At 49.0% G+C, this 26,476-nt stretch overlaps 1 protein-coding gene across 2 annotated transcripts in view; it reads right to left on the reverse strand.

The window, feature by feature from the left end:
* The window catches only part of LMF1 (lipase maturation factor 1), a 193,574-nt gene that overhangs the window by 103,794 nt on the left and 63,304 nt on the right, over positions 1-26,476 (reverse strand). For both annotated transcript variants that reach the window (XM_048066424.2, XM_066977769.1), the window contains one exon: positions 11,563-11,628. In XM_048066424.2, coding sequence (XP_047922381.2) covers positions 11,563-11,628 — 66 coding nt within the window. The remainder of the gene's footprint in view (positions 1-11,562; positions 11,629-26,476) is intronic.

Raw genomic sequence — 26,476 nt, forward strand, 5'->3', positions numbered from 1 at the left:
GAAATGGGTCTGAACTGCAGATGGGAACTACCTCTGGGAAGAGAAACCGCAGTCACACATCTGACTTCACAGCGGAATTCCATACCTTAAACCAATTTAAGAAATAGGAATGCTTGTTTCATTTTGTTTCGAAGCGGTGGGAAAAAGATCTAGGCTTTTATCTACACTTTATCACAGAATTCACCATTTTTTGCTGCAGCACAAATGACATGGCACAAAAAAGATGGGATTATTCTATATGTAAAAGAAAAGGGCAGCAACTTTAAATGCTTGAAAACATTGATCTTGTCACAGTGTTAATATAATGAGATAAAAAAGTGTTTTTAGTGATCTATCAAGTTTTTAGGGTTGAAAGAGCTAATTCACATTGAGTTACCCTCCCAACTTTTACGTATAATACGTACCAAAAAAGATAAGCAAGCTATATTACATTATATATAATTACAGAAGCTCCTAATTACATATCACAAGTTTTAGGCAGCCTAGCAAATGCCATGCTTTCCAGAACGGCAATTCCTGAAGTGAATAGTAAATCAGTTTTTGCTTGCCACTGATTTGAAACTTTAACCTATAAATTAAATTAATAAGAGACAAAGGCTTCTTTTGTGCATTTGCAAGCCTGTAGGATTTTACAAATAATAGGACTGGAAAGTGATTTATATTCCAAGATTAAAGGTCAGTTTGGCGCACACGACTTTGGAGCAAAACACCACAGCAGAGAGTTGTATTAACTCATTCATGCACCAGCCTGACTCTGCATCCTGCTCCTTGCAGCCACCAGGAGTTATGGGAGTTTGCTGAGAACAGAGAAATAGTTGCAAGACAGAAAAAAATTGCATTGGACAAATATGTGGAATTCTTCCAGATCTATGGTAGGGAGGGAATTGTGAATTAGAATTGCATCAAGCAATCAGCCCCCTACGTTACTGACGTTACCTGTGTGTTACAACTCAAATCAAATACACGTTCGATGGGGAAAGATTGAAAACACAGAGGATTACATGGAAACAGCATAAATTAAAAGTGAACAGATGATATGCAAATAATTCAAACTTTTACCAGCAAAAGGAATGGCTGGTTTATTTTATGAAATTCTGCTGCTAGCTGGTCTTACTCCTGGACTGGCTGTTTCTGTGGAAATAAGACTTCAAGCTAAATTTAAATTTTTGGATGCATGCAATAATTAATATAATATTAACCTGAGAACTGAAATAGTTTCTTATTATTATTCCCGTAAGAAAAATTATAGTTCCCGTAAGAAAATCCTAGTAAGAGACCAGGGGAGGAGACATGCACAAACACATCCACTGCTAGGAACGTAGCTTCTTTGGCATGACATTTTTCCATGTCTGCTATTTTGTAGGACACAAATTTGATATCTTGCTTATTAAATTAGGACAGATTTCTCTATTATGTGAAAATTCATTAAACAATTTAACACATTCAGTAGTCAAAGAAAGATGAAACAGTAGCATGTGTTCATAATCTGATGAAAATGCGATCTGATCCCCGAAGAAGAAAGCACCAGCTTGTAAACAAACATCCTATTTGTTTAAATTCTATCTGCAATTAAAAGCATGTAGCTATTTTGCTTTCCCTGGAAAGGCAGATGGCAAGGATGGGGGCTGTTTTTTAGGTAATTTAATTGTACATTGGAGCACTGTGCACACCATTTTGTAGCTGATATTATGTGAAAATGCATGTGTTCAAATTTCAGTTCACTTAGACTTCTGGGCCTTAGAAAACAAATGTTATAGAAAAAGAAGATTGCTAAATTTTGGCAGACACCAACAGTTTGCATCATCCCAAAGGTGTCTGAAGCAAGGGTAAAGATGGTAAACGCCCCACAAGTGCCAGGGAAGGTGGGAATGGATGTGAAGAACAACTCTTGTGGTGCTGCTGACACATTGCTATGTAGGAGACCAGAAAAGACAGCATTTAATGTCCACGCGTGCCATGAAGGATAGCAAAAAAATCAGCATAATTATCACTATGGAGACTAGTTTTCACCTTATGGAGCGTGCAGAGGTAGGTACATGTGTGTGAGGGCTCTGGACAAGCCCTGAGCAGTTCCCAGGCTGGGCACTGGAGCTGCCCCACCACGACAGGGGGTCCTGGCCGGGCAGCCAGCCCTGCCTGGGGCTGGGGCTGTGCAGCCAAGAGGACCGAGATGCTGTGGTAGAGATGCAGGAGTTACTGGCGCCACATGGAAGAGGCCAACTGAGCAATTCTCATCTGTAAAGCAGGACAGATAACAAGCACGCTACTGGGAAAGGCTGGAAAGCTCTGAAATTTTCTTCTGCCATTTTTCCCCTCTTGCCTTTCAGGTAGCACCGAAATTTGTCATCTTTCTTCTCTTCGCAGATTTTTTAAAACACGCCATTAACTAGCTCATAAACCCACAATTTAAATAATTATCTGAGCATTGCCTCTGTTATCTGCAAAGCTGACAAACCTCATGGGCCCTGAACATTTCACGAGCAGTTCATTATTCCCCACGGCCCTGGAAGGCAGAGGGAGGCAGTGGGCTCCACCGTGCTCGTCTGCTGGAGAAGCTGCCCACATTGGGTCAGGGCATGGAGATCCAGTCAAATGGCTGGGAAGGGGGTCATATGGATGAATTTGACTAGGACTGAGAAAGACCAAATGGGTGGAGGGTGGGGAGGAAGAAAAAACGAAGAAAATATTTAAGGCAAGTGATGAGGGTCCTGGGTGGTCTGTAAACGAGTTTGAAACAGTGGGAGAGTGTAACGAAGAGATGAAATCCAATAGTTGTACAGGAAGCTTTCACCAGGCTTAAAACAAATCCTTAAGAAAAACAGAAAAGAATCCAGGAAGAGGAATTGTATTACTGCTGAAAACGGTATTGGCATATTCCCAATGCATTTACAGCGTGTGACTGACAGTTCTGCTTCTGATCCCAGCAGTGGAGAGGGATAATGTCTTCCTACGCTTCAAAAACCTCAAACGGCTCACAACAGAAAGTTCCCTGGGGGGCATTTCTACTAAACTTTTGCTCGTTTATCCTATTTTGTTTTAATATTGCTGGAAATTGGCTGAAAGCTGGGGAAACCGGTGGGTGACCCAAGTGACAGGTGCCACCAACCTGCTTGGCTTATACCAAACGGAAAATCTCAGAAGCTGTTGACTTTATCTTTGATTGTTTCAATTATACTACTTTTGGTGAAGAAATGTGCACACTAAAAAAGATGTTTTTAAACTGCACCGAAAAGATAAGGTAAAAGCACTCTGCTGCCCCTGGTAGCTGGAGTCTGGCAGGGATCATTTTCTGTGTGCTTAGCCCATCCCTCAAATTCCTGCCATTAGTTTCCTCTCAAAGCTATTTTCAAAGTTTCTCTCTCAGCACCTGCTTAAGTCCAATTTACATCAGCAGTATGTGGTTTCCTGAGCCTGGGCCAAAGATGCTGGGCTGCTCGATGATGCTGATTCTCAGCTCTACCTTTCATTTTGATAGTTCACTGACCAGACGCTCTTTTCCACTTCTAAACTCGCTGCTGGGATCCTGGTCCCCGTGAAGACAATAGCTGAACTGATGCTGACTTTCAGGTGATTGAGAATCCACTTACCATTCGTCTTTCATGTTTGCTGCTGGGGATAACACAAGCCAGACTCCTGGACCAAATGTTGGCTGAGCTCTGGAAGGCAGCTTCCCCCCCTGCTCTGCTTGGAATAAAACATCACTTATCATGTCCCTGCAGGTAGGAGAAATCTGCTTTTGTTCTGCTTAAGGTCCGGTCTTACTAATTACTTTAGTTCTTACAGAGCACCCTTGGACTGCAGAAGGCCTGTATTCCTTTCTGCTTTATAGAAAGCAACATGACTGGGCATAAATGTCAGTATTTATCATTATGTCTTCTCAATTTGCAACTCCAAAAGGAAGGCTACACTTCTGAAAATTTACTGCTTCACAGCTTTAGTGAGCTCAGACCTCACTTTCAGCAGTGCTGATCATCTGCAGCAGAACTCGCTGCCAGTGCCCAAATCCTGGAAAATCAGGCCTCTTTCCGAGAAGCCCTCAGCTTTAATTTATAGTCACCGAATCTCTGCTTGTGCTCCAGTAAGCTTCTGCCAGTAAATCTGACCTGTGCAAACTAAGCAATACCTATCTGCCCAAATGCTTCCAAGCTGAGCACAAAATCCACCCGTCAATCCTTCTCTTTTTAAGCAATCTGTATATTTAACTATTAGTAGAACAACAGAGCCCAGCCCTAAATTGGGAATAACAAACATTTCTAGCAAATTACATTCAAACATATCTTTATACAGAGAGCACCTGGGATTCATCTGAAAACCTGCCTCAGATAGAGACCTTCATGCAGCAGCCTGATACAAAATCCAGATACAGCGTAATAAGCTTTTGATGTCGTGTTGACATTCATCTGCCAATATTATTGCTTCATGCACTTACCTTATGATGGATCTTGTTACTTAATTGATCACAGGCAAGGTCAAGAATTAGCCCTTCTTCCACTGACATCATGCAAATCACCAAACCCCAGAAGAAGGCACCTAATCCTCAGCTTCAAATCCACACTAGGCAGCCCTTCGATATGTGTGAACGGAGACAACTGGTTTTTCAATTATGCCTCGGAAAAGGTCATTTTTCAAAACTTATGACCAAATGGAAAAAAAAAAAAAAGCTGCACAGAAACTTGCTCTTCCTTTTGGTATCGCTCGCCTTAACGCGAAGAACAGCTTGTTTTCACAACAGGAGATGAAAACAAACTGCATTTATAATCCGCCCTGGGCAGAACCGTCGCTCTCCCTACAGAGGGCTCAGCAGCCGCTTTGGCTTCCACGGGACAAGTTGCCCGGTGGGGACAGGGACAGACCACAACCCATTTCACTCAGATTTTCCCAGTAACACATCTTCCAGAGCACGAATTTTACTGCTTCACGTAATGACAGGCTGTGTGCAGCCCCAGAACCCTCTGGCCCCAGGCACTCCACGGCCCCAGGAGAAGCCCGACCCCTGCCACCGCCTGCAGAAAACTCCTGGTTGAGGCTGCAGCCTCCGAATTTGGATCCATTCTACAGCAAGCTTTGTCTGGTAGCACACGGATTATGCAATAAAGTCCATTTCGTATGGAAAAAAAAGGGGGGGGGGGGGGGGGGGAAGCACTAAGAAACTTTCGGGAGAGGTCCACAAGCCAAAGAGGAGCACTGCACAACAGCATCCCCACGCTGAGGCAGAGCCGCCTGGCAGCGATCATTGTGCGTTTTAGTGCTCTACTGTCAGTTAAAAGTACTTCATAAGGCAAAATCCTAATTAATCAAAGATGGAGAAATCATAACTGGCAGCCGGCGTGATCACGCGAAACCCCAGTAACTGCTCGCAGTTCCAGCCTCTGTTTTCTGCACACGTATCCAGGGTTCCTTGCCTGCGTTTGCCCAAATGTTGAGCACGGAGAGCTTGTATTTAACTTCTCACCCTGAAATCTTCTAGTCTAAAACCTAGAGTCACATCAAATCATCCTGGCTGTGAAGTGAATGCATTCTACCAGGCAAATTACTGGATCCATATTCCTCGTAACATTTCTAGTGAATACACTGCAAAATAATTCTTCAGAGACAAAGGGGTGAGCGAAACAGAACACAGCAAGGAAATTCTGTTTCCTCCTCCCGAGCGGACACTTTACCGTCCTCTGTAACAGATGCAATGCCTCAGTGGCTCTTATCTTGCTTGTGTAATGCCGTACCTGGTACCCCGGGAAGAGCCAGCTGTAGGACAAACGCTTTTTGCACTGAGTTTCAGGGCTGCACCAGCTGCCTACAGCTGCATGACCCCACCGAGGACTGACAAACAGAGCAGACGGATGGACCACGCTGCTCTCCTCCGGTCCGCAAGCGCAGGCTGCTGCGGCTCCTTCACTCAGCACCGCTGCCCCTTCTCACCCAAGCCTGCTCAGCACCAGCCCTTACCAACGCTCCCCCTGCCAATGCAAACCGCACGGGCTCCCTGCATCAGCGATCACCTCAAATCATTCCGACTTTCGGGGTGATATTCTCTACCCTTGGGAAAACTGCAACCTTTCTTTGTGATGAGACGAAAATAGCTACGAGGAATTCGGAGCCCTTCAAAGAGCCCTGGGTTTGGCACTATGTTATTAAAAAGCAGATCTCCAAAATGCTTTGCATGGTGCTAAGACTTCTTTAAAACTCTCGTTTTCTGTCCAGTTCAGCACCTTTTCCCCCCATTAATTTGTAACCTTAAAGCACACACTTGGAGCGAGAGATGTGACCACCTGCTTCCCTGTTAGGAACACTTACGGTCCCAGCAGTACAAACTGTTGGAAAAAAACCCATCCTGAGACACCACGGATCACCAAAGCAGATCACTTTCTGATTTATCAAAGATAATTCGTTGATGCATTTACTTTTCGTTTCACAATGGCTTGGAAAAAAAAAAATAGGTTAAAAGTCTAACAAGGCCTAATACAGTGAGTAGAAGGGAGAGAAGAAATCACGAGGCAGTTAAAGAGCAGTTAAAGCTTCCTTCTCATCCTTATCAGCACAGTTATCAGTCAGCAAGCCCGTAATTAGGTACAAAAGACATTGTGCTCCAGAGAGCTGCTCGAGGAACTGGAGAGCTGTTGTAAGCTAGAAGCTGGAGCCCTGATTGACAGCCTCCCTTTAAGAAAAACAGTTACAGAATAATTAGCAATAATTTGTACAAATCAGAAGAGGCGACCTTTGTGGCTGCACAGTATCTTACATAATGAACAGAGCTTTCCTCCTGCAGCAGGGACGAATTCAGAAGCGCTGAAAAGCGACTCGGTTACCAAGCAGAGTCCTTCAGACTGCCCTGCCTGGTGGCAACCCACCCACCCTGAGCACCTCCGGATCGCTCCACAGTGGGAGGGAAATCCTGGCTCCTACTTCCAGCACTGGCAAAAACTTTGTCGATGTAGTGGTTAGGGGTGTTTTTTTGTTTGTTTGTTTTTTGTTTTCATATTTTAATTAATTTTCTTTATCCCTCTACCTCATCTTTGTCCCAGTAGTAAGCTTGTTTTCCTCGCATGGCTTTTGTGCCTGGATAAAAGGTATTCCCTTTTAAACACCATTCAAAAAAAAACTTAAATTAAAAAAAAAAAATAAATCCGAGTTGCTCCAGTTGCACGTGGAAAAGCCACAGGTTCCCTGCCTGGCGTGTGCTGCTGCTCCCCCCAGCGCTGTGCAGCTTGACCTGGATGAGGGCGCGCTGCTGGGGTGTGGGTGACCCCAGGGACATGTTGGAACATCCCGAGGGGCTGCGACCCAAAGTCCACGCAGGAGGAGGAGGAGGAGGAGGAGGCTGCCCAGCAGGGATCTCTGCTCCCTGCATGCTGCTGCCCGAGCAGCTGCTTCGGCAGCTGTTCCTACCAGTTGGTGGCTGAATTTTACAAGCTATCTGTCTGTAATTAAAAAGCAACAATACTTTGGCAGCCATCACAAAATGCATCACTGGATGACATCCCACAGCGAGTACGTCTGCACTGGATACGGGGAGACGCGGTAGATGCGACCATGTAGGACTTTCCCATTTCTAAACCCCGAAGATTATCTACTTCACTACTCTGCCAGGACCACCACCAGCATCCAAAAACATGGGCTCCACCGGGTCTGGTTGCGAGTCAGAAACGCTCATCTCCTGCCTGTGCCACTCCACGCTGTCCTGTGCCAAGACATATGGCTGCAAGGTGCTCGGCAGTGCAGGAGCGAGGTTCGGAGGGCTGCAGGTTTGGTGGGGAGGTTTTAAATACGGGCCTTGCACGGAGGGTTTTCTCCATTTGGAGCACGTTAAGACGCTGGGCTCGTGCCAGATAAGCAGCACACCCAGAATCAGCAAGGTGAGGGCCAGATAAAGCTTGGCAAAGAGGAAGGAGTAAGAGGCCCCGGGGAGCAGGTTGGTGCTCTCCAGTCCCACCGAATGCGGTGGGACCGGCGCCACGCGCTCCAGTGGGAGCAGAAATCCAGCTCCAGTCTGCAAACCGCCACGCGCATATTTGTAAACCATTGTGTACACAGTAGATAAATGCTTAATAATAACGATGACAAACAGACAAACCCAGAAGCAGCTTCTCTCCGCATTAACTGCATCAGGAGCAGGTCCCACTGAGCGAAAGCCTCCCTTTTAGCTGGGACTTCTTACAGAGGGCAAAAAGCCACCCAACCACAGCCAGCAGTGAAAGGACTGCAAAGCCGAGGAATGATGAATCAGGCCCGTGGCATGCCAGGTCCTGGGACCTCACCTGCCAGGCACGAAGCTCCCTCACACAGCCGCCAGCGTGCGCACGCTGGGGCGAGGATTTACACGCCTACCTCGGAGCTGCTAACGAAGAAACTAACACAGAAGGAGATTCAGCTCCCTGTTAGAGGTGTCTCGCCAAGCTGCGTGGGGCTGCTGGCACCCAGAAGTGCCACGAATCCTCCGTGCGTGCCCACTCCCAGCCCTCAGCCCAGCCTCCAGGCGCTTCCCTCGTGCCAGGCTGGGCACGCCGGAGGAGCAAAGCCCGAACTTCTCAGCTCCGTCAGTGTCTGCTCTTCTCTCCCACACTTACTGGAGCCCATCTACTCCTCGGGGATCGGAGGAGTGTTAGGTTGGTAGGAAAATACCTTTCCTATGTAAACCATGCGTTCTGCCATTTCCCTCTCCAAATTACACAGCGTCACAGATCGTAAGCCCTCTAAACAGAGAGTCTTCAGTTGAGGAACAGATCTCCATAAAGGCTGGGATTAAGGCCCTGCACGTTAGAAAGGAAAAAGGGAGGAAAAATATGCTCCGTTTAATTACCCAAGCCATAACAACGTTTTACTATTTTATACATGATTCCTGACAAAAGTGGAAATGTTATTTTCCACGAGCATGGCTGCTGGTTCTACTACAAATAAATAGTCCAGGGTGCGCTCAACATGCAAGAGATGGAGGCCATGTGTTTTCATTAATTCTCTTGGCAGGGACGCCCATGTAGATTTTGGACTGCAGCTCAAGGCTGGAATACGAGAGCTGGGGTGGCCAACATACATCACAGCAGACTCCATTTGGCCCAGGTCCACTTACGAGTTGGTCCAATACCCAGTTTTATCATCCTAATTATGAGCAGATTCCCAGCTCCCCCCCTCCCTCGCCGAGGTACCTTCAGCTTCACCCTTTTCCTCCTCCCTCTGGCTAGTTGGGTTTGGGGGACCTGTGCCCCGACGCATCTCCACGGGCAGCTTTCTCCCTGCAACATGCCTTTACCCCGTGGAGCGAGCAGCCAGGAGAGCCCGAAGGCGAGGAATGGAGGCAGTCCCCAAACAGTCCTGTACAGAGCAACGTCAGGGAGATGCCAGACGCCGACACGCAAACTGCTGACCGTGGAGCAACCGAGGCAGAGACAGAGTACAGAGTGCTGGGGCAACTTGTCTTTCTCTGCGGGATTCCCCTGACTGTACTTAGGCAATGGGAGAAGGCCGGCCTGTGACAGCAGCTCCCCAGAAAGCTGCCTGCAAGCCACCAGCTATATGGAAATATCACCAGACCCAGAGCCAAATTCTCTGCATTTGAGGACTTCAACGAGGCCCACATCATCAGGGCTCCCTCCTCAGTAAGCACTGGGGTCCCCCAGAGCATTTCTACCCCTTACCTAGTATGAAAACCTAAACCAACAGGTGAATTGCAGTCCTTTGTCTGTTATCGCCAGCAGAAAAATGTTGGCCTCTTTCATTTTCCCTTTATTGCAGCTTCTTTTGTGTGGATTAAAATAATTGATATTGATAATGTGATCTGCCCCCTGCCCCTGTTCCCAATTACTTTCACAGGCTAGGGATCCTGCATTATGGATAGGACAGGAATGGTCTTAATTAGCCTTCTGGGTTACAGAACTGATTCTGGTTTTGATTTGAAATATTTGGGATTACGCAGGCTGACTGTTGTGGGCTGGGGTCACCAGCAGAGCCGCCCAGGGAATGTGGGGAGCTCAGCTTGAGCTGGCTTTTCTTTGACTACTGCCAGGTGCCCAGCAGCACGCGGAGCAGAGCAGCACTCTCACTGCTAGGCAAAAAGGACGGACAGCTTAGCACGACCACCTTTTTGTTCAGGATTAAGAACAACAGCACTGAAGGGTATTTGCAGCCAGAGTTTTGCTCTGGATGCGGCAGGACACATATAGTTCAACGAGAGCTGACCAAGCAGCCACGTTCATAAAAGGTAACCCTTGCATTCAATGGGCCGAACACCCATTAAAAGTAAATGATAATAATAAAAAATGGAGCGTTAAACCTGAAAGGGCGGAAACTGGTTTCTGGACCTGCAAAATTCCATTTCAAAACATGCAATTAGTTAGAACAGAATAGAAACTGATAAATATTTTCCTATTTTGGGAGGAGGAATCCTAATCCCGTAACAGAATTGGTAACATGGTCCCTGGCGCTCACATGCAATTCTTGTCATATGATGGTGGAAGGAGAGAGACACTGTGTGAGTCTCCCCACGTCCGCTGCTCAGCGTGCCTACCCTGTACGAAGTAATTCATAGGCAACACCTCGGAACATGTTCTGCAGGTCAGAGAAGTCAGGATCCGTAAGGTTTAACTGGAAGGGGAAAATGCTTTCCAGACGTGATGAAGGTCCGCTGAGAACGGCACCCCCCAGATGTACATCTCCAGGGACCGGCAGCTCAGGCCTCCCTGCCAAACCCAGCAAAGAATTACGGTGGTCTGAGCAATACCCGACAAACGCAGCACCAGAGCAGGGCTGAGACTTTGCAGTCCGGATGCAGAGCGCTCCCCTGCTCGTCAGATGGACGTGGGTTATGGACCCACGGCAATGTGACTTAGTGTGCCATTCTCAGCGGCTGCGGTGTTAATCCGGAGAAAGGAGCATCACTTGCAGTACTGTTTCTTTCACAGGGAACCAGGACTACTTGCTCAGCAGAGCGCCCCTGTGCGCAGCAGTTTTTCCTTTTCAACTCTGTTTATACAAAATGCAAATGCAAAAATATAGGTAAAAGCAGAGGAAAGCTGAGCTCCCTCTCTCTGTAATCAAAGATGAGACAACGCTCAGAGCCAGAATACAAACCACAGTTTATAATCAAAATGTAACGTAATCACTGAAACAGATGTCAAAAAGATAAAACCGTATAATTCTGAATTGCCAACGATTAGAGCTCAGCATCTTGGACAGCACTGAGATGCTCTATTTCTGTCTACATATGTCTGCATTTTGGAATAAAACAAAAAGTAAGCAGAGAGCACACAGCACAATGCTACAGAAAAGCCCTTTTTGTTCCTCTCTTTTACCATTTTTACAGAGTTCTCTGTGGAGCTCACGTTTGTCCCTGATTCAGAGTATGACGGTGAGGGGAGGGAAGGAGAGAAATTGGGCTTTTAGGACTGTGGTTGGGAAAAACAGCATCACCGAGCTGGCACACGGACATTGACAGAGTTGCCAAAGACAGAAGGCAACGATAAAGAAAGAACAACATGGAGAGCTGCCTGGTAGAAGAGAAAAGGTTAGAGAAAAAAAAAATCTACCAAAGTAAAACAGGCAAGAAAAACTAGTTTTAATGTGCAGATCGCTCACCTCGTAGTGATAATCCATGCAAGTTAACTCTCTCCAGCAGCGATCTCCTCGAATTTTAATCAACCCCTGGAAAAAAAAATTAAAACACTGTCAGAAATGTTATTTTACTTCATCTTACACATAGGGTGTTATCTCTAGATGCCAAAAGCTCTGGTTAAACTATAGGGACAGCATCATCCAGTACCAGCAGGGAAGCACAGGGGCTAAGCACTGCCCTGGAAATCCATCACACATCTGTACCGGGGCCCAGCTGTTGTCCCTTACAAAACACAGCTCAGGAGAGGGCTCTGAGCAACAGACTGCTGCTGCCTTACTGAAAACGTGACAGAATCCTTGTGGAAAATGACATGTCACTTACAGAGCGCTGGAAGGTGCTGGGATAAGGGGTACCTGCACAGCAGGAGGGAAGGTGCACAGCTTGTCAGGGAAACAGAAATCTTCCTTATCTGAACCCAACCCAGGGAGCTGATCCTGCACAGACCCCTTTGGAGAACAGCAGGGGCTCAGGACCTGGCTGATTGATGAAATGCGCTGCACAGCTGTGAGATGAGCAGCAGAGCTGATGGAGCACCATGAGAGCTGACGTCAGCCTGGAGAACATGCAGGAGAGTAAGGACCAAGATCCCAAATATTCCTATTTTTTAGCATTTCCAGTAACTTGCCAGCTTAGTCATGAAACTTCTAGGACAGAGATGAGCCTCCAGCACCCACATCTGCAGCGCTTTGCTTGTTGCACAGGGCTTCCAAGTATTAAAGCAATGCAAATGCCAGTGACAAAGAGCAAAGCTGGATAACACTGAACCACAGGAGCTGGAACAAGCCCAAAATCCTAGTGGCAGCCACAGGAGGGGCAACTCTGCCTGGGCTCCATGCCCTCGCTCACACCTGAGCCTTTGCAGAACAGCTACGAACAACCCAGTGCTCCCAGCACCGGCTCCCAGCACTGCTGGGTACGACGTGGGGAGGCACAGAGCATCGAGAAGCCACCAAAAAGGTCTGAAAACCAGGCTCTGGCACCGGGCATTTCTCTATAACAGATGGAAAAGTTGCCTGAAAACCTAAACACAGCTGCATTCACAATTTTAAAGTCCAGGCCCTCTTCTCTCCCCTGCTCCCCGTAGAGGAGGCAAGGCTGACAGAGGCTGGGCCGAGATCGCACACAGCCTCAGCAGCACTGAAACCCAGAGCTGGATGCAGAGATGCAATCAAAGTAATTAGAGAAACAAAAGAGGAGAAGGGGAAGGAAGCTGACAGATCTAAACACAGATGAATGCACTAATGACAGGTCTGCTCTACCTTAGGTTAGAGGTTGGCAGTGAAATAAGCAGGTATCAGAGGTTGTGTGCATTGATATTTCAGGGCAACAAGAGAGTGAAATTTCCAAACCAGTGGGTCCATTCCAGGGCTGGCAGTAATATTGGGATTAAATTTCTTTGCCTCAGTGATGAAGACTAAAAAGGAATCAGTCGTCCACAGCAGGAAAGACACCTGGCCAGAGATGAGTCTGTTAGCAGGAAGCCTTGCAATCAAGCCGTGCCAGCCTGAAGGTATGCACGTTCAGCCTGACGGCTTTGATGTATGGCTAAAGGTCTCTGATTAGGATCACAATATCCCAAATTGAGGAAGGCTTCGCTAGTCAAAAGGCTGAACCAGCTCTATCATCTGCATACAATTAGGGGATATTTGCCTACCTCTGACATTGCCCTTAATTACAGTGTTCCTGCCTTCTTTAGTAGAAAGTGGAGTTTCTGTACAGACCCGATGCTTGTTACACTGGGAGCATCCAGAAGGAGTTCTTTTCTGTTTTGTTTTTAATTTGCAGTAAGGGAAGGTTTTCAAGATCAAACCATCGATCTTTCAGTGCTAACAATCTGACAGCTCAGAGGAAGAAGTCAATGGCACTATGTTCCAGCCTGGCCTAGCAGATCCATCCACATTGCTTGAAACTGTTCACCTGCAGCATCGAACAGCTTAGCAGTCCTGAGGCTCAAGAAAATCCCACATTTCAGGGACCTAAAGACCCCATACAACTGCCCCGAGCTCTTAAGTAAATATCCACAAATACCCCCAAAACCCTCCTCCATCAAGGCAACCTGATGGAAGGGTCAAGTAGCTGGCTTAGAAGCAACCAGAAGGACGTGCTTTTGCACACCTCAAATCATTTACAAAAGTACAGATGGGTTCAAAAGGATTTTGGCAGCCTCAGAGAGAAGAGGCTCGGGGTAACCTCTGAACGCCTCCTCCCTGGGAAGTCCCCGCACCACTTGGCCAGCAGGATCTGCCGCTTCGTGCTTCGTCTTCCTCCCCACACCTCCGCTCACGGCTGCTTTAGAGACCATATAGGATGCTAGCCGGACCTTGGGCTTAACCCAACACAGACCTTCTTAAACAAACGAGATCCACAAAAACAGTTCCAAAGCTTATTTGACACAAACTCGCAGGAAATTGGCGCCTTTCTTGGGCCGAGCCTTACAGCAGATGCTGTTTAGGCACGTACGCCTTTGTGAATGGCGGTGGCCCCGAGAGCCTTTGGTAGGGCTACTTACTGCCTTAAGTTACATCCCTTACAGGCACGTCGCTAAGTTTGAGCAGATTTTGACCATCTGCTGTCCTATTTTTTTTTTCTTCATTTTTTCCCCCAATTCCAAAAATGAAACATTTCTCATGTTGGTGTTCACGGCAGAGGACAGTAAGCAGAAGCTATTAAACACTGTCAAAGTCCACGAATCCAAACAACGGATATCACCCTGCTGATTCTGACCAGGAGGTGTGCGGGGTGTCCCAGGTGGTGGGATGGGAGCAGTCCCACCTCTGGGGATGTTCATGCACAACACGGCACAGCCCCAGAAACGCCAGGCAGAGGGCACCATCCCAGCAGCACTCAGCATCAACCCACCACAGCAAGAGAAACATTGCCTCGGGGGTAAATGCTGCAGGTGTGAGCAAAGCAAGGTAACCAGTGAGAAAGAACAAGGAGATGGAGTAAGGAGTGAGAGAGGAAGGGGGCAGCCCTCTCCAGCACCACCACCACAAAACCCAAGCAGAACCAGTCTAAAAGGGCAGATAAAAGCACGATGCCTACGAAGTGATTTAAGAGACCTGCGGGATGGGAAAGCCGGGCAGGTGCTGTCAGAGCCCGGCCTGGGATGGCAGGGATGAGACGCGCTCCCTGTCAACAGTGGCGGCTTCAGCTCCCCCCGAACCATCCGTGTTTCGTTCTGCCCCTGGAACCTTTTCTAAAATTACAGGATACGTTGATAGCATCTCACAGGATGTGCCGCAGCCGACAGCCCTGTCAGTGGCAGAAAGGACGCAAAGAAAGCCTCTGTGCAAGAATACTGGGAGATTAAAAAAGGACAAGTGTTCGATGACCTTCCCTCCTGCCTTGCCCAAGCTGTTACCAAGCTCTACTATTCAGCGGAGATGATTAAAACAAGTATATGACAGAAAAACGCTATAATAAAAATCAAAATTTCTCTTGTAGTGAGTCATGAAGGGAATTAATCACATTTTGTTTACTATAAAGCTTTCAAACAGGAAAGTCACTTAAAGCTCTGAATATCAAATCTGTTTTTCAGCACAGAAAACTCCCACTCCCATAATTAAAGGCTGTTTCAAGTCTTCTTTACACTGCCACCGTTTTAAGGTCCCACTTCCACACCACCCCAGTGCCCAAGGTTTTGTTTTTAAAGGAAGCTGGACCAAGCAACAAGAGCACATAGTGCACAAAACTCCAAGTGCAGCTTCAGCCCTTCTGAGGATCACAAAAGGAGACCAAAAGTGGGCCCATAGGTATGGACACACAAGTACAAGCTCTGACGTACCCTCCTTCGTGCTCGGATGAAATCTCATTTTATACACCCTCCCCTAATTACTTGGCTTCTGCTGACATTTTTCGAAGTTGGCTCATATTCTCTTGAAGATGCAAACTTAGTCTAAGAAATACTATCTTGCGGAAAGCCCGACAATCATGCATCCTCGTAAACAATTTTAGGTTTAGTTTCAAGTCATGCGAAGATGAGACACGTGCAGCTTCCCCTGCAGGAGTTTCGCACAGCTTCTGAGACCCTCGCTGCCTACAGGCAGGTGGAGTGACATGCAAAAAAAAAAAAAAAAAAAGGAAATGAGTCCTTTAAAACAGGGAGCGTGATGCTCTTTGTCTTCAAATTCAAGTATCAATTAAGCACGCAAATCAAAATACAGGGGGACTGGTTAACAGACACACTCAGTGGTGGGAAGCTCGTGTTCTGCATCCTCCTTGGCAGAAGGGATGTTGGAGCAGGGAGCGCTTGAGTCTATGGGGTAGACGGCACAAGGTCACCAAAAGGACCTAAAGAGCCACAACTGGCCGATCCTCGGATGGAAACATCCCTTGGTCCAAGCCTCTTCCAAATCACACGAAGAGTTCAGAGTACAAACTGAGTAATTCTTTATGAGCAGCAACTGCCAAATTATTATATAAACATGCAACACTAAGTGAGGCAATGTCTACAGGGAGCGGGGCTGATTGTTGGTTTTGATTTTTTTCTCTTTTTGCTCCCAGTACGCTAACTGGTGCGGCACTGACACACGGCCAGTGCCGCGCGGAGCCTGTCAGAGGCCTGCCAGAGCCTGCGGCCTTTCTCCCCCCGGCAGCCTTCCTCCCCCCCGAGGCCTTCCTCCACCCTGCGGCCTTCCTCCCCCTGGTGTGGCACCGGCCCTGCCGGAGGAGGCCGCGCCAAGCAGGGGCCGAGGGAAACCTCGCTGGCTTTTCTGTAGCTGTGGTGGGCTATGTGCAAGCTGTTTACAGGGAACACACGAATTTCAGACGCTGAGTGCTGAAAGCGCCTGAACGCAGATGTGTTTATGCCCTGTGTACTAACAGGCAGATTAACTTCTCCAACCTCGACCAGCGGCATCCAGAAAAGCATCAGGAGGAAAGTGGATTAAGAGGAGGCCTGGGGTCCAAGCGAGTGCTGGAGCCGGAGGACGAAGGGGGAGGAAATGGGGATCCTCACATCTGCTGGCGTTTCACAGTCGCTGGATTTCTTTCAGTCTGCTAACAATTCCCAATCCATTTTCAAGATTTCTCTGCGTATATTGAACTGGCCTAGACTCCACAGCTGCAGCAGATTATGCTGCCATAACACAGATCAAAGCACGGGGAAAAATCCCCATCCCCTGTTCTCAGACAAGCAGAGGCTCGTGCATCTCTGACGTACCCCAACTGTCCTCTCTTAGGATGTGGAGAGAACGTGTGAGGGGCCAGACGGAAAAGGAGCCCGAGGGCACGTGCACGGGACAGCCATATTTGACTGGAAGACCCCGGTCTCATTTGGACGTACGCTGAAAACATCTCGTGAGGAGTGTTCTGGGGGCAAGCATTAAGCAGAGTTCGAGAGGCGAGCAATATAGACAAATTAAATGGTAAACAAGGAACGGAAAGAAATCGTTTGGCAGCATTTGGGAGAGCAGGGCTCGCAGCCCTGAAATCCCATTCCCAAACGCTTCTCAGTGTGTTGCAGGCAGGCCTCGGACCTTGAGCCACCTCCTGGTAGCTTTGCTTGCGCAAAAGAAAATGAGAGGGAGAAAGCGGCCCATCTCCGGGCTCTGATGCAGCCAAGCATTTGGTTTGAGGCATGTGATTGAGACTGAGCTCCATGGATCAGTCAGATTTAGGTGGACAGATGTAGGAACAAGCCTGGTCTTTCACTGCATTAAGGCCGTGCTGGAAGCAAAGCCAGAAAGAGCAGGACGTAGATGGACTTCTCCAGTGCTCCTGGGGGCATTTTTTGAGGGTAGGATCTGCCCAACACCCTCAAAGTTCAAGAACATGTAGATATTTAGATAGTTCAGCAGCCTCGAATCCTTCTTGGTTGCATTTAGCCCGCTAACTTACAAATACTCTCAAACTCTATTTCTTTAAATAAAAGAGGAGAAACCCTGACGATGCGCCAGCTCCCCCAGGCCTGTCCTCAAAGTCACGGCGCCAGATAAGGCTGACCGTACTGGCCTCTGGTTTAATCTCCCTTTCTCTCAGATGTACACTCACAACCCCAGGAAAAAAACAAACACCAACAGAAACGAGGGTTCTGTTTGCACGCTGGGGGTGGCTGAGAGGCCTTTCAAAGCCCTGCATATCAGAAGAGAAAGGTATTCAGCAATACAAATTAAATATAAGCTAAAGGGAAGGAAACAGGTGGCTAAGTGAACTAGCAATTGCCCTTTCACCTCCGCGGCCTTGCTTTGAATCCAGCTCTAAGCAGAATTATTAAATTCATACTGATCGGATGGGGGCTACAAAGAACCCGAGGTCTGATCCCTTCAGCTGGGCCGGAGGCAGCCGGAGCACGCACCAGCCCCGTCGAGTAATGGGAACGCCTAGCCTGGGGAAGGGGAAAGCTGAGATCTTTGTCATATTAATTTACAGCTGGCTGCGTCTCCGGGCCATTCTGCACCCTCAGAAATCTCCTCGCGCTGCTGTCCGCATGAGAACCATAAAACGGTAACCCTGGATTGAATTAGCATCCCGAATGAAATACGCGCTCAATACCTGCTCCCCCGCTAAGCTCGCTCCCTCCGGGGCATGGCCAGGGACGCAGCACCTGCCTCTGCCTCCCAGAGGCAACCTCCGGGGCGCCCAGCCTCCCACAATTAAGGGGCATTACATCCACCAGCATTTCTCACAGCGGAAGGAAAATTACATTTAGGACTCTTTTTTTAATTTATTTTAATGGCATTCAATAAAATGCCTGTTCTCAATCACCGGAGCTGCTCTCAGCCCCTGTGCACCCTCCGTGCACCAGCCCTGCTCTGCATCCATGATCCCAGTCACTTATAAATGGCAATTCCCAAACTCAGCCAAGGGCTCCCTGGATGCACTGCAGGTGATGTCTGCGATGTAGTTGATGACACCCGGCACTACGCTGTTGTTTTCTTTGTTGGCTACAGATATTGCCTATGTGGAACAGGTCCCTATTTTGGCTCAAGCACCACCAATAGATTCAATAGCTACCTAGAGTTTTAAAGGGAAGACAACCATGCGGTCACTTGAGCAGATCCAGAAGCAACCCAGAGAAAAAATGGCTTGCCCAGCAAATTCCCAGCAAAACCCACACTGACAAAATCCATCCTTCCTCTTGCCTGCCTGCCCCAGGACTCGGGCCAACCAGCAAGGCACCTAACCAGGCCAGTTCATAAAAGCTTGCACACCTCCTGTAAACTAGCTATTTATGACTAATAAATTCTCTTTCAAATTCTCTTTCAAATCCAGCAGGTTTGTTGAATACATTTGCAAAGTTTGCCAACTGGAGGCCAAGGGATTTTGGGGGTGGAAATCCAAATCAACCCTTCACTCCCAATGAATCAATTCCAGCCTCACTTGATTGAGTAACCTCGCATGCCTCTTCTCTTTCCCCATCACCGAAAGAGTATCCAATGAGAGGGATTCCAGGGGAAATTAAGCCATAGAGAGGAAGTTTACCAACAGCTTTTGATTTGTACATTTCGAGTTTGATTAAATCATGGCAAAGTGCCCAAACCTGCGGTCACGGCCCAGAGCGGCACACGAAACTTAACACGGGATCATGGCGCAGAACGGAGGAGGGCTGGGAGCCGTGCAACCACCGCTGCCTTTCCGAGGATGCCGAATTTACTGCACCGAAAGCCAAATTAGCACGGTGATGTGCTGGTGACCACCTTCTGAACTCACAGAGAGGATGAATGAACAAGGAGGATTGGGACTCATTCTACAGGATTTTCTCTTCTAAGATGCTACCGGGGTCTCACAGGGCCTGCTGGCAATAGCGTGCAGCACCCTTACAGCCCCCCGATGGTGGTTGCCAGCAACGAGCAGTGACCGGCGCGGCAGCACAGGGACCTCCCCACACAGCACGGCCACGCGAGGAGCCCCATGGGGACATGGTCCCTCGTCTCCCCAGCCCTGCCATGATGTTTGCGATCCCAGCCAGCATCACCCATCTGTCCCCGACCCCCTCCCTGCCGCACGATGCCCAGGACCACGCGGCAGCGCCAGACCATCCGCTGGCACGCCATCGCCGGAAATCATTCCGGTTATCACCCTTTGTACGAGGAGGAAAACATCTCCCAAAGAAGATAAACCGTTTCCTTATTTACTCGGTGCCAGAAAACATGATTCATAGACCCGAGGATGATCCATCATCTGTCACTACGGAGCGATGTGATGAGCATGCAGGCGTGGAAACTTGTTTTGCACGCCTCTGAATCACGCCGCGCTCCCGCTCCGACTCAGGCGACAGGGAGAGAAGCGGCTGCACTCTGACACGCGAGCTCTTTCCTTCCCATCTCACGCCGAGCGCTCTGCCCGACCGTACCCCTTTCAGGCTGCTGCACTTTGGTGATTCAAAATGAAAAAAAAAGCCTAAATAATTAAAATGTCATTCAAGCTCTAAGCCGATATGAGTCACTGCTACAAAAAATATCTTAAAAATTCTTTCAGGAGTGGGGGATAATTATATTCCTCCCTATCTATTGATTTTTCTCTACAATGCAGATGTCAGATTTTCCACGGTTTTTTTCTTTTCCTTTTTTTTTTTTTTTTTCTCCCCAGAGTGAGTGTCAAGGAGGAACAAAGCACTCTTTGAGACTTTTTCAGCCCAAAATTAATTCTGAAAAAAATGGTACAGACAGGCCAATAGCACGGCAAGCGAGAAAAAGCCTGGTGACTCAAGCTATGTCTGCAAATCCTCTATTGATAACCACGCTGGAGAGAAGGGTGGGGTACGGGGCACCAGAGTTATAAATTTAGAGTCAATCTAAAGACCTTCTTTCTACATCTTCACAATAAGAAAGATGGCTGAAAAAGAAAAAAACTCAACAAAGGGCAACCCTACATTCTGGGATTTAATTTTTCTCATGATATTAAATACTCGGAGAAGATCCAAATCAGTGCCTTGCACCTCACACACAGCTCCCCGCCAACCTACACTCCCCATGCTACCCACAGAAATTGTGGTTTCAACATCTCGGAAAGCCAAACAAATACAAATGCATCTTGAAGACAAACTAGCCGCAATATAGACCCCAGATTCATGCAAAAGGAAGCGGCATTCTGAAGTTAACATTGATAAAAAAACAGTTAAGGAGACTCATTCTTTTTCCAGACACGATAAAAGCTGCTTTCTAACATGGATCTGCACCCCCCTGTAGCTCTGCGTGTTCGTAACTCACGCAGAGACGGGGAAGCACCAGAAAGCCCCACGGGAGCCAGTCCCTCCTGGAGGGACCCAAACAAGGGGCAGACCCGTGGAGGAACGTGGGTGGCTGCACCCACAAGCCCCAGCCCGCCGTGCTGTCCCCAGGCCTGGTGGCAGCCCTGAAGGCACACATTCCGTAAGCAATCAGTGGTTTTTCTACGATGTCGCTCTTAGGGCGGCTCTGCTTCATGCTAGATTCAGGTACCTAAAGCACTCACATCCAGGGGACCCAACACATGGCTCCTTTACTGGTGGGACACCACAGCAGCACAACAGTCCTTCTGCGGCAAGTGTGAAACTGCCTCTGAGCTCCGCACCGTTGCTTTCAAACTCTTCCCTCCAGTATGCCCTCAAACCAGGAAAAAATGCCTAACTCCAAGAACAGCGAGGACCCCAGGTTTTTTTGTTTTTTTGGTTTTGTTTTTTTTTAAAAAAAAAATTCGGTGCATTTTCTGTGCCTCAAGGCTCACGTTATGGCTATTGAAACGGTCTGCATACTTTTAAATATGTCTATAACTTCTGAGCTCAACTCTTCAGGTGCAGCGTCTCCAAGCCATGGTGGCAGCGACCGGGGCCAGAAGCGCCCAGCCCTCAGCGCAAAGCCTCCCTCAGGCTCTGCAGCTCCAGCACAGGATGGAGGAGCCGGTTTGCTCGCGCTGCAGCGCGTTGTTCGAGTCTTTTCTTGTAGAAGTGCCAGGCTGGGAGGATGCGACAGGTACTAGTAGGCTTCTTGGAGACTTTCCTACAACTCTGACAGCAGCAAACTGAAGGCTTTAAAAAGAGCTTCTACCTCACGTTATACAAACCTCTCATTACATTCACAGCCGGTAATTCAAATCTCCTATTTCTTCCCTGCAAAGAGAAATAACGGGCTAGAACACCTCTTCCTTCGCCAGAGAACGACAAGCTTACGCTCATCAGGCGGCACTGCTGCATGAGCAGCATTGTTCTGTAACTTGAACATCAATTCAGGGCCCCCAGGCAGCCCCGTCGAGGTTCAGGCCTAAGATGCTGGGACTTAAGATGCTGGGACCTGCCCAGTTCCTCGGCGCTGGCCCGACACCAGCGCAGGGCTCCACCTTTCCTCCCAGGCGGGTGTCACGCAGCAGCTCAACGCCTTGCCTCTGCACGCACATCGACAGAAAGGAAACAGCTTTATATACATATATATATATTTTTATATATATATAAAGCACCTATCACTGTATTGATAAACACTCTTTAGAACCGCTCCGATGTCAGGGGTAAGAACAGGTAAGAAGAGCTTCTTTCGGAGCTACTCGGAGAGCAGCCCTGGGTGACAGTTCAATTCCCGCACGCCGTCGCGGCATGATGTGGATGGAGGGAACACGAGCAAATAAACAGCCAACAAGACAAAGAAAAGGATGCTCTAATCTGGTGGGTTTGCTGTGCTGGCAGCAAGGTGATACGGTGCAAAAACTCAACCAGAGGCACCAAGAAAGGCGAGGGCAAAGCATCCCGACTGCAGGGCTCGGGGGGACCGAAAAGCGCCTCTCTGAAAGAGAAGTCACTGGTGTTGATTTTTGTTTTGTTTTATTTGTTGTTGCTTTTTCCCCCTGCTACCAGAAAGACCCTTTGAGAAACTACCATGGCTGCACCAGTGTTTGATTGACTTTGAAGACGAGCTGTGAGGAGTGGGTGAAAGGGATTTTGAAAAGTACTTGGCATTAACGGCTCCATGCCTTTTAAAGCCACTGAAGGAACAACAAGTCTTCCTGCCAAGGGCTATTACTAGACAAATGGAGAGAGATCAGAGGCACAAAGGAGGTTGCTAAGGAGTCAAGTGTGGGATCCCTGCAGAGAGGAGGAGGCTGCAGCTGGGACGGCAAAGGTCAGAACATTGCAGACATCATTTTCCAAAAATTCCCATGAAGCCCCAGCGCCCGAGTCAGGAGTCTGGCCCTTCCTATGAATAATGAGAAAGCCATAAAAGAAAGCTCCCTTTCTTCCCTCCTACCCACGCTAATGTAATAAAACAAATTAGAATAATTATTCTCAATTTCAGAGCCATAATGCCCAGGATCAGGGCACGCTTGTCACTGAGATGACAACTACATCCGTTTGATTTTTTTTTTCTTTTTTTCTTATTTACAAAGATATCCTAAATTCCAACTTTTATTTCATTACATCTAATGTAATTTTACTACAGGCATCCAGATTCTGTTTGCTTCAAAGTCTTCATTATTTTTGCCAGAAAGTTCATCTCCCTTATTAGCTAATCACATCCCCACCCTTTCCAGTAACCTTTAAAATGCCACCCACGTTATGACACTTAGCAGAATCCAAGCAAAAAAAAAAAAAAGAAGAGTTCAACATAAGCCACTTAGTTTCTAAAATAATTCGCTGCAGTGGGTTAAAAGAAACATTTATTCTAACTGTAAAAAAAAATTAAAAAATAAAGAATAAATACCTAATGATATCCACAAAATCTGGAAATAATTGATCCTTTCTCTGTGAAAACACATCTCAGTGTGAGAGACCGCAACATTTAGCAGGAAACAATGACGAGAATTGAGCGGAAGAATTTATTGCTAATTATTTTTGCACTTTTTGCACTATTTCTTTCCCAAGACTGCTACCTTAAATGATCTTTTTCTTTCCTGCTGTAAGTCACAAGGGAAAACATATCTTTTGTGTACACTTGAAGAACCAGAGGATTTAAATTATTTTGTAAGCCTCTGTCTGCCAAAAACCTCTCAGGGACTGCTCTGTTCTGCAACCCATGGCAGCAACTCCTCCTTAGGAGGCTTTGAGCAGCCCAGGGAAGCAACGCTCTGCCTCGAGGCGACGGTCTGCAGCTATGGTCAGAAAGCAAAATCTGAAAAAAATAAAAAAATAAAACCTTTGCTTAAAATTAAGGTTGGGTGTTTGAATATTATGGATTATACCTGGCAGGGGCTTCCACATCCAGACACCCTGGGTGGTGTAAGAGGGCGAGCGCTGCTGCAGCATCAGCCGGGGGGCGGTGGGAGGCCGAGGTTTCAGGGCCAGGTTTTTGGGACAAAACCGCCTGCATCCTGAAGCAGTTGCGGGGCTGGGGGCCCAGATTTGGGTTCCTTTCCGGCCGTTTTGGTGCATGCTGATCAGGCTCTGGAGGGGGCGGCTCTGGGGGAAGGATGTGTGAAAAGCGAGCGGGCGGCAGCGAAGAAGAGAAGGGGCATGAACGAATTCCCTAAATTAAGAATTTCCTATACGCCGACATATCCGGTGTAGCAGGGCATGGCGGCAACAACTCCCTATGGAGGGCTCCCAAATACAAGGCCAGCGGGGGGAAAGAAACCCTTCCTTCCCTGCATGACCCTGTCCCTGGCCATCTCGGACGCTCCTGGCGATGCCGCAGCAGCGCTTTTGGCCATCCAGGATGTTGGTGAGCGGGGAGCATCCCCAGAGGGGTTTTAAGGGCATCAGACAAGGACATGGGGCATGGAAGCCAAGGAGGTGAGGGGATGGGAGCGGAGGCCAGGGCTTGGCTGGCAGGTCACAAACCCGAGGCTTTGCCTCCAGCTGCCCACGTGTGCTGCCCGGGGCCGGGGGCTGAGCGGCACCGACCCATCTGCACTCAGACCCCGCCGCGCCCTCCCAGCTCCAACACCTGGTGCACCAGTGATGGATTGGCAGCTTTAAATCTGAATTTCCTTGCTTTGGGCACTTTTAAATTAAAGTGGTAATGTGCTTTAAATCCTGTTTCCCTGGTTTTCCACTACACTCTTCAATCCCTTCCTCCAGAAACTAATCAAGATGTCTCAGACTCACTTATACTCTCTGCTCCAGCCACCTTCCCTGGTAACTTATTCCATATGTCTGTGATCCTTTGCAAGACACGGCCCCACCTTAATTCCCTGTTTGCTTCCAGTTTCCCAATGTGCAGTTCCACCCCTGGCTCTTGAATCCCCACCACATCCCCAGCGCTGACAATTGTTTGCACAGGACGTCACATCATCGCGCTCTGCAAACGGCACCTAATTAGTCCTTTGACTCCGCTAACGTAAGCATCTCAGCAGTGCTGCGTGCTCACCGCCGTCAGGGTGCTGCAGACTGATCCTGATGCAGAACCAAATGCTTATTAGAAACTTCAGGGAAGAGCCTGGCTCCCCGTTAGCAGTCCAACACGGCTGTGCTGCATGTGCATGAGCTCACCCGCCACGTGCCCACAAAGCGTCGCTGCTCGCAGAGCGCCCACGTCCTGCCTGATGTCAGCAGGGGGAAAGGTCCCAGGGAAGAGGTGCAGCAGAAGCCGGTGCCACGCATGCGGATGGTTTGATGTGCACGGTGCCACCCCCACGTGGAGGGGAGCTGATGCTCCGACACTGCATCCGAGGAGAGGCGGCGACACGGCCCCCAGCAGCCTGTTCCTCAGCCTGGCAGATGCGGTCCCCTGGCCTTTCTCGGCAGCCCCGTGTCGCAGTCATTCACCCTCACGCCGGAGCCAGAAGAAAAAAGCGGGTGCCGATATTCATGAGCCTCCCCAGGCAGATCTCCTACCTAGAGGGCTGCACAACGACCCCAAACCCGAAGTAATGGGAAGGCGCCTGGCGCTCTCCATCCCCTTCAGGGACGCACGGGGCATGCCTTCCCCCTCCCTCGCTGGCCAGGCCTGGGAGCGCCCCACGTCAGCGGCCCTGGCTCTGCTCATGGAGCTCCTGCTGCCAGGGACCCGGAGCAGAGCAGCAGACCCCAGCCCCGGCTGTGACCCTTCGGTGACAGTGAGCAGGGACGGCTGCTCCCGGAGCCCAGCTCCGTGCCGGCAGGCAGGCGCAGCAGGCTTGAGAAGAGAAGAGAGGGAGGACTTCGAGGCATTTAACCTCCTTGATTGCCGTTTCTGACAGATATTCACACTGACACTTGCTCAGAGCACACACTTGGACGGGATCCGTGCTGTGAGCGCAGCGGTTACAAGCTCGGCTGTACGTAATACAGGGAATTGCAGGCTCCACGTTCGTGTCCCACAACGAGGAAGGCTGGGAGGGAAGAGGCACAGGAGTTGGCTCTACTTGGAAAGGATGAAAATCCACCCAAACTGAAGCCTGGCATCACCGCCGGGCACTTCCAGAGGGACTGCTAACACGGCAGCGATGTGGACGTGTGCCCCGGGCCAGCAGCGAACGCTCGGGCTCCTTCTGCCGCCAGGAAGCTCAGCCTCAGCTGCTGCCCCTCGCCGGCCGCCAGCCCGACCTGCCCTGAAGGCATTTCACGAGCCTCATGTTTTACAGGATGAGCACCAGCCGTAAAGAGATAATGACATTTCCACGCTGCTGCTTCTCGCTGCAGCCCCCGAGCGCCAGCTGCGCAGCCGCAGCCCAGCGGCGACACCGGCAGACAGCGGCAGCTCATGGTCCCGGGGGCTGCCTCGCACGGCCGCCCCCAGCCCGCACCACCGGCACGCACCCCTTCCCTTAAAAGCTTCCACGCGTGCCTCCAACATCTCCCAGCCTCAAACGACGTGCGGCGCGGCAGGCAGCGCACTTACAGTCGCGCGCACCCGTATAAAGCACCCCCGTCCCCTCCGCTGTAAAAGCTGGCGGTTGTTTAACGCTCCCCCCGTTACGGCAGAGAGGTGACGGCGCAGGGACAGGGCCTGGCGCACAGCTGGACGGGCCTGAACCAGCTGCAGGGCTTTTGGCAGCACCGCCAAGGGGCCCCGGCGCCTCGCTGGCACCAGTGCAGCATCCCCGGCACGC

This window comes from Anser cygnoides, chromosome 15, assembly GCF_040182565.1.
Source record: "Anser cygnoides isolate HZ-2024a breed goose chromosome 15, Taihu_goose_T2T_genome, whole genome shotgun sequence".
NCBI classification, from domain to species: Eukaryota; Metazoa; Chordata; class Aves; order Anseriformes; family Anatidae; genus Anser; species Anser cygnoides.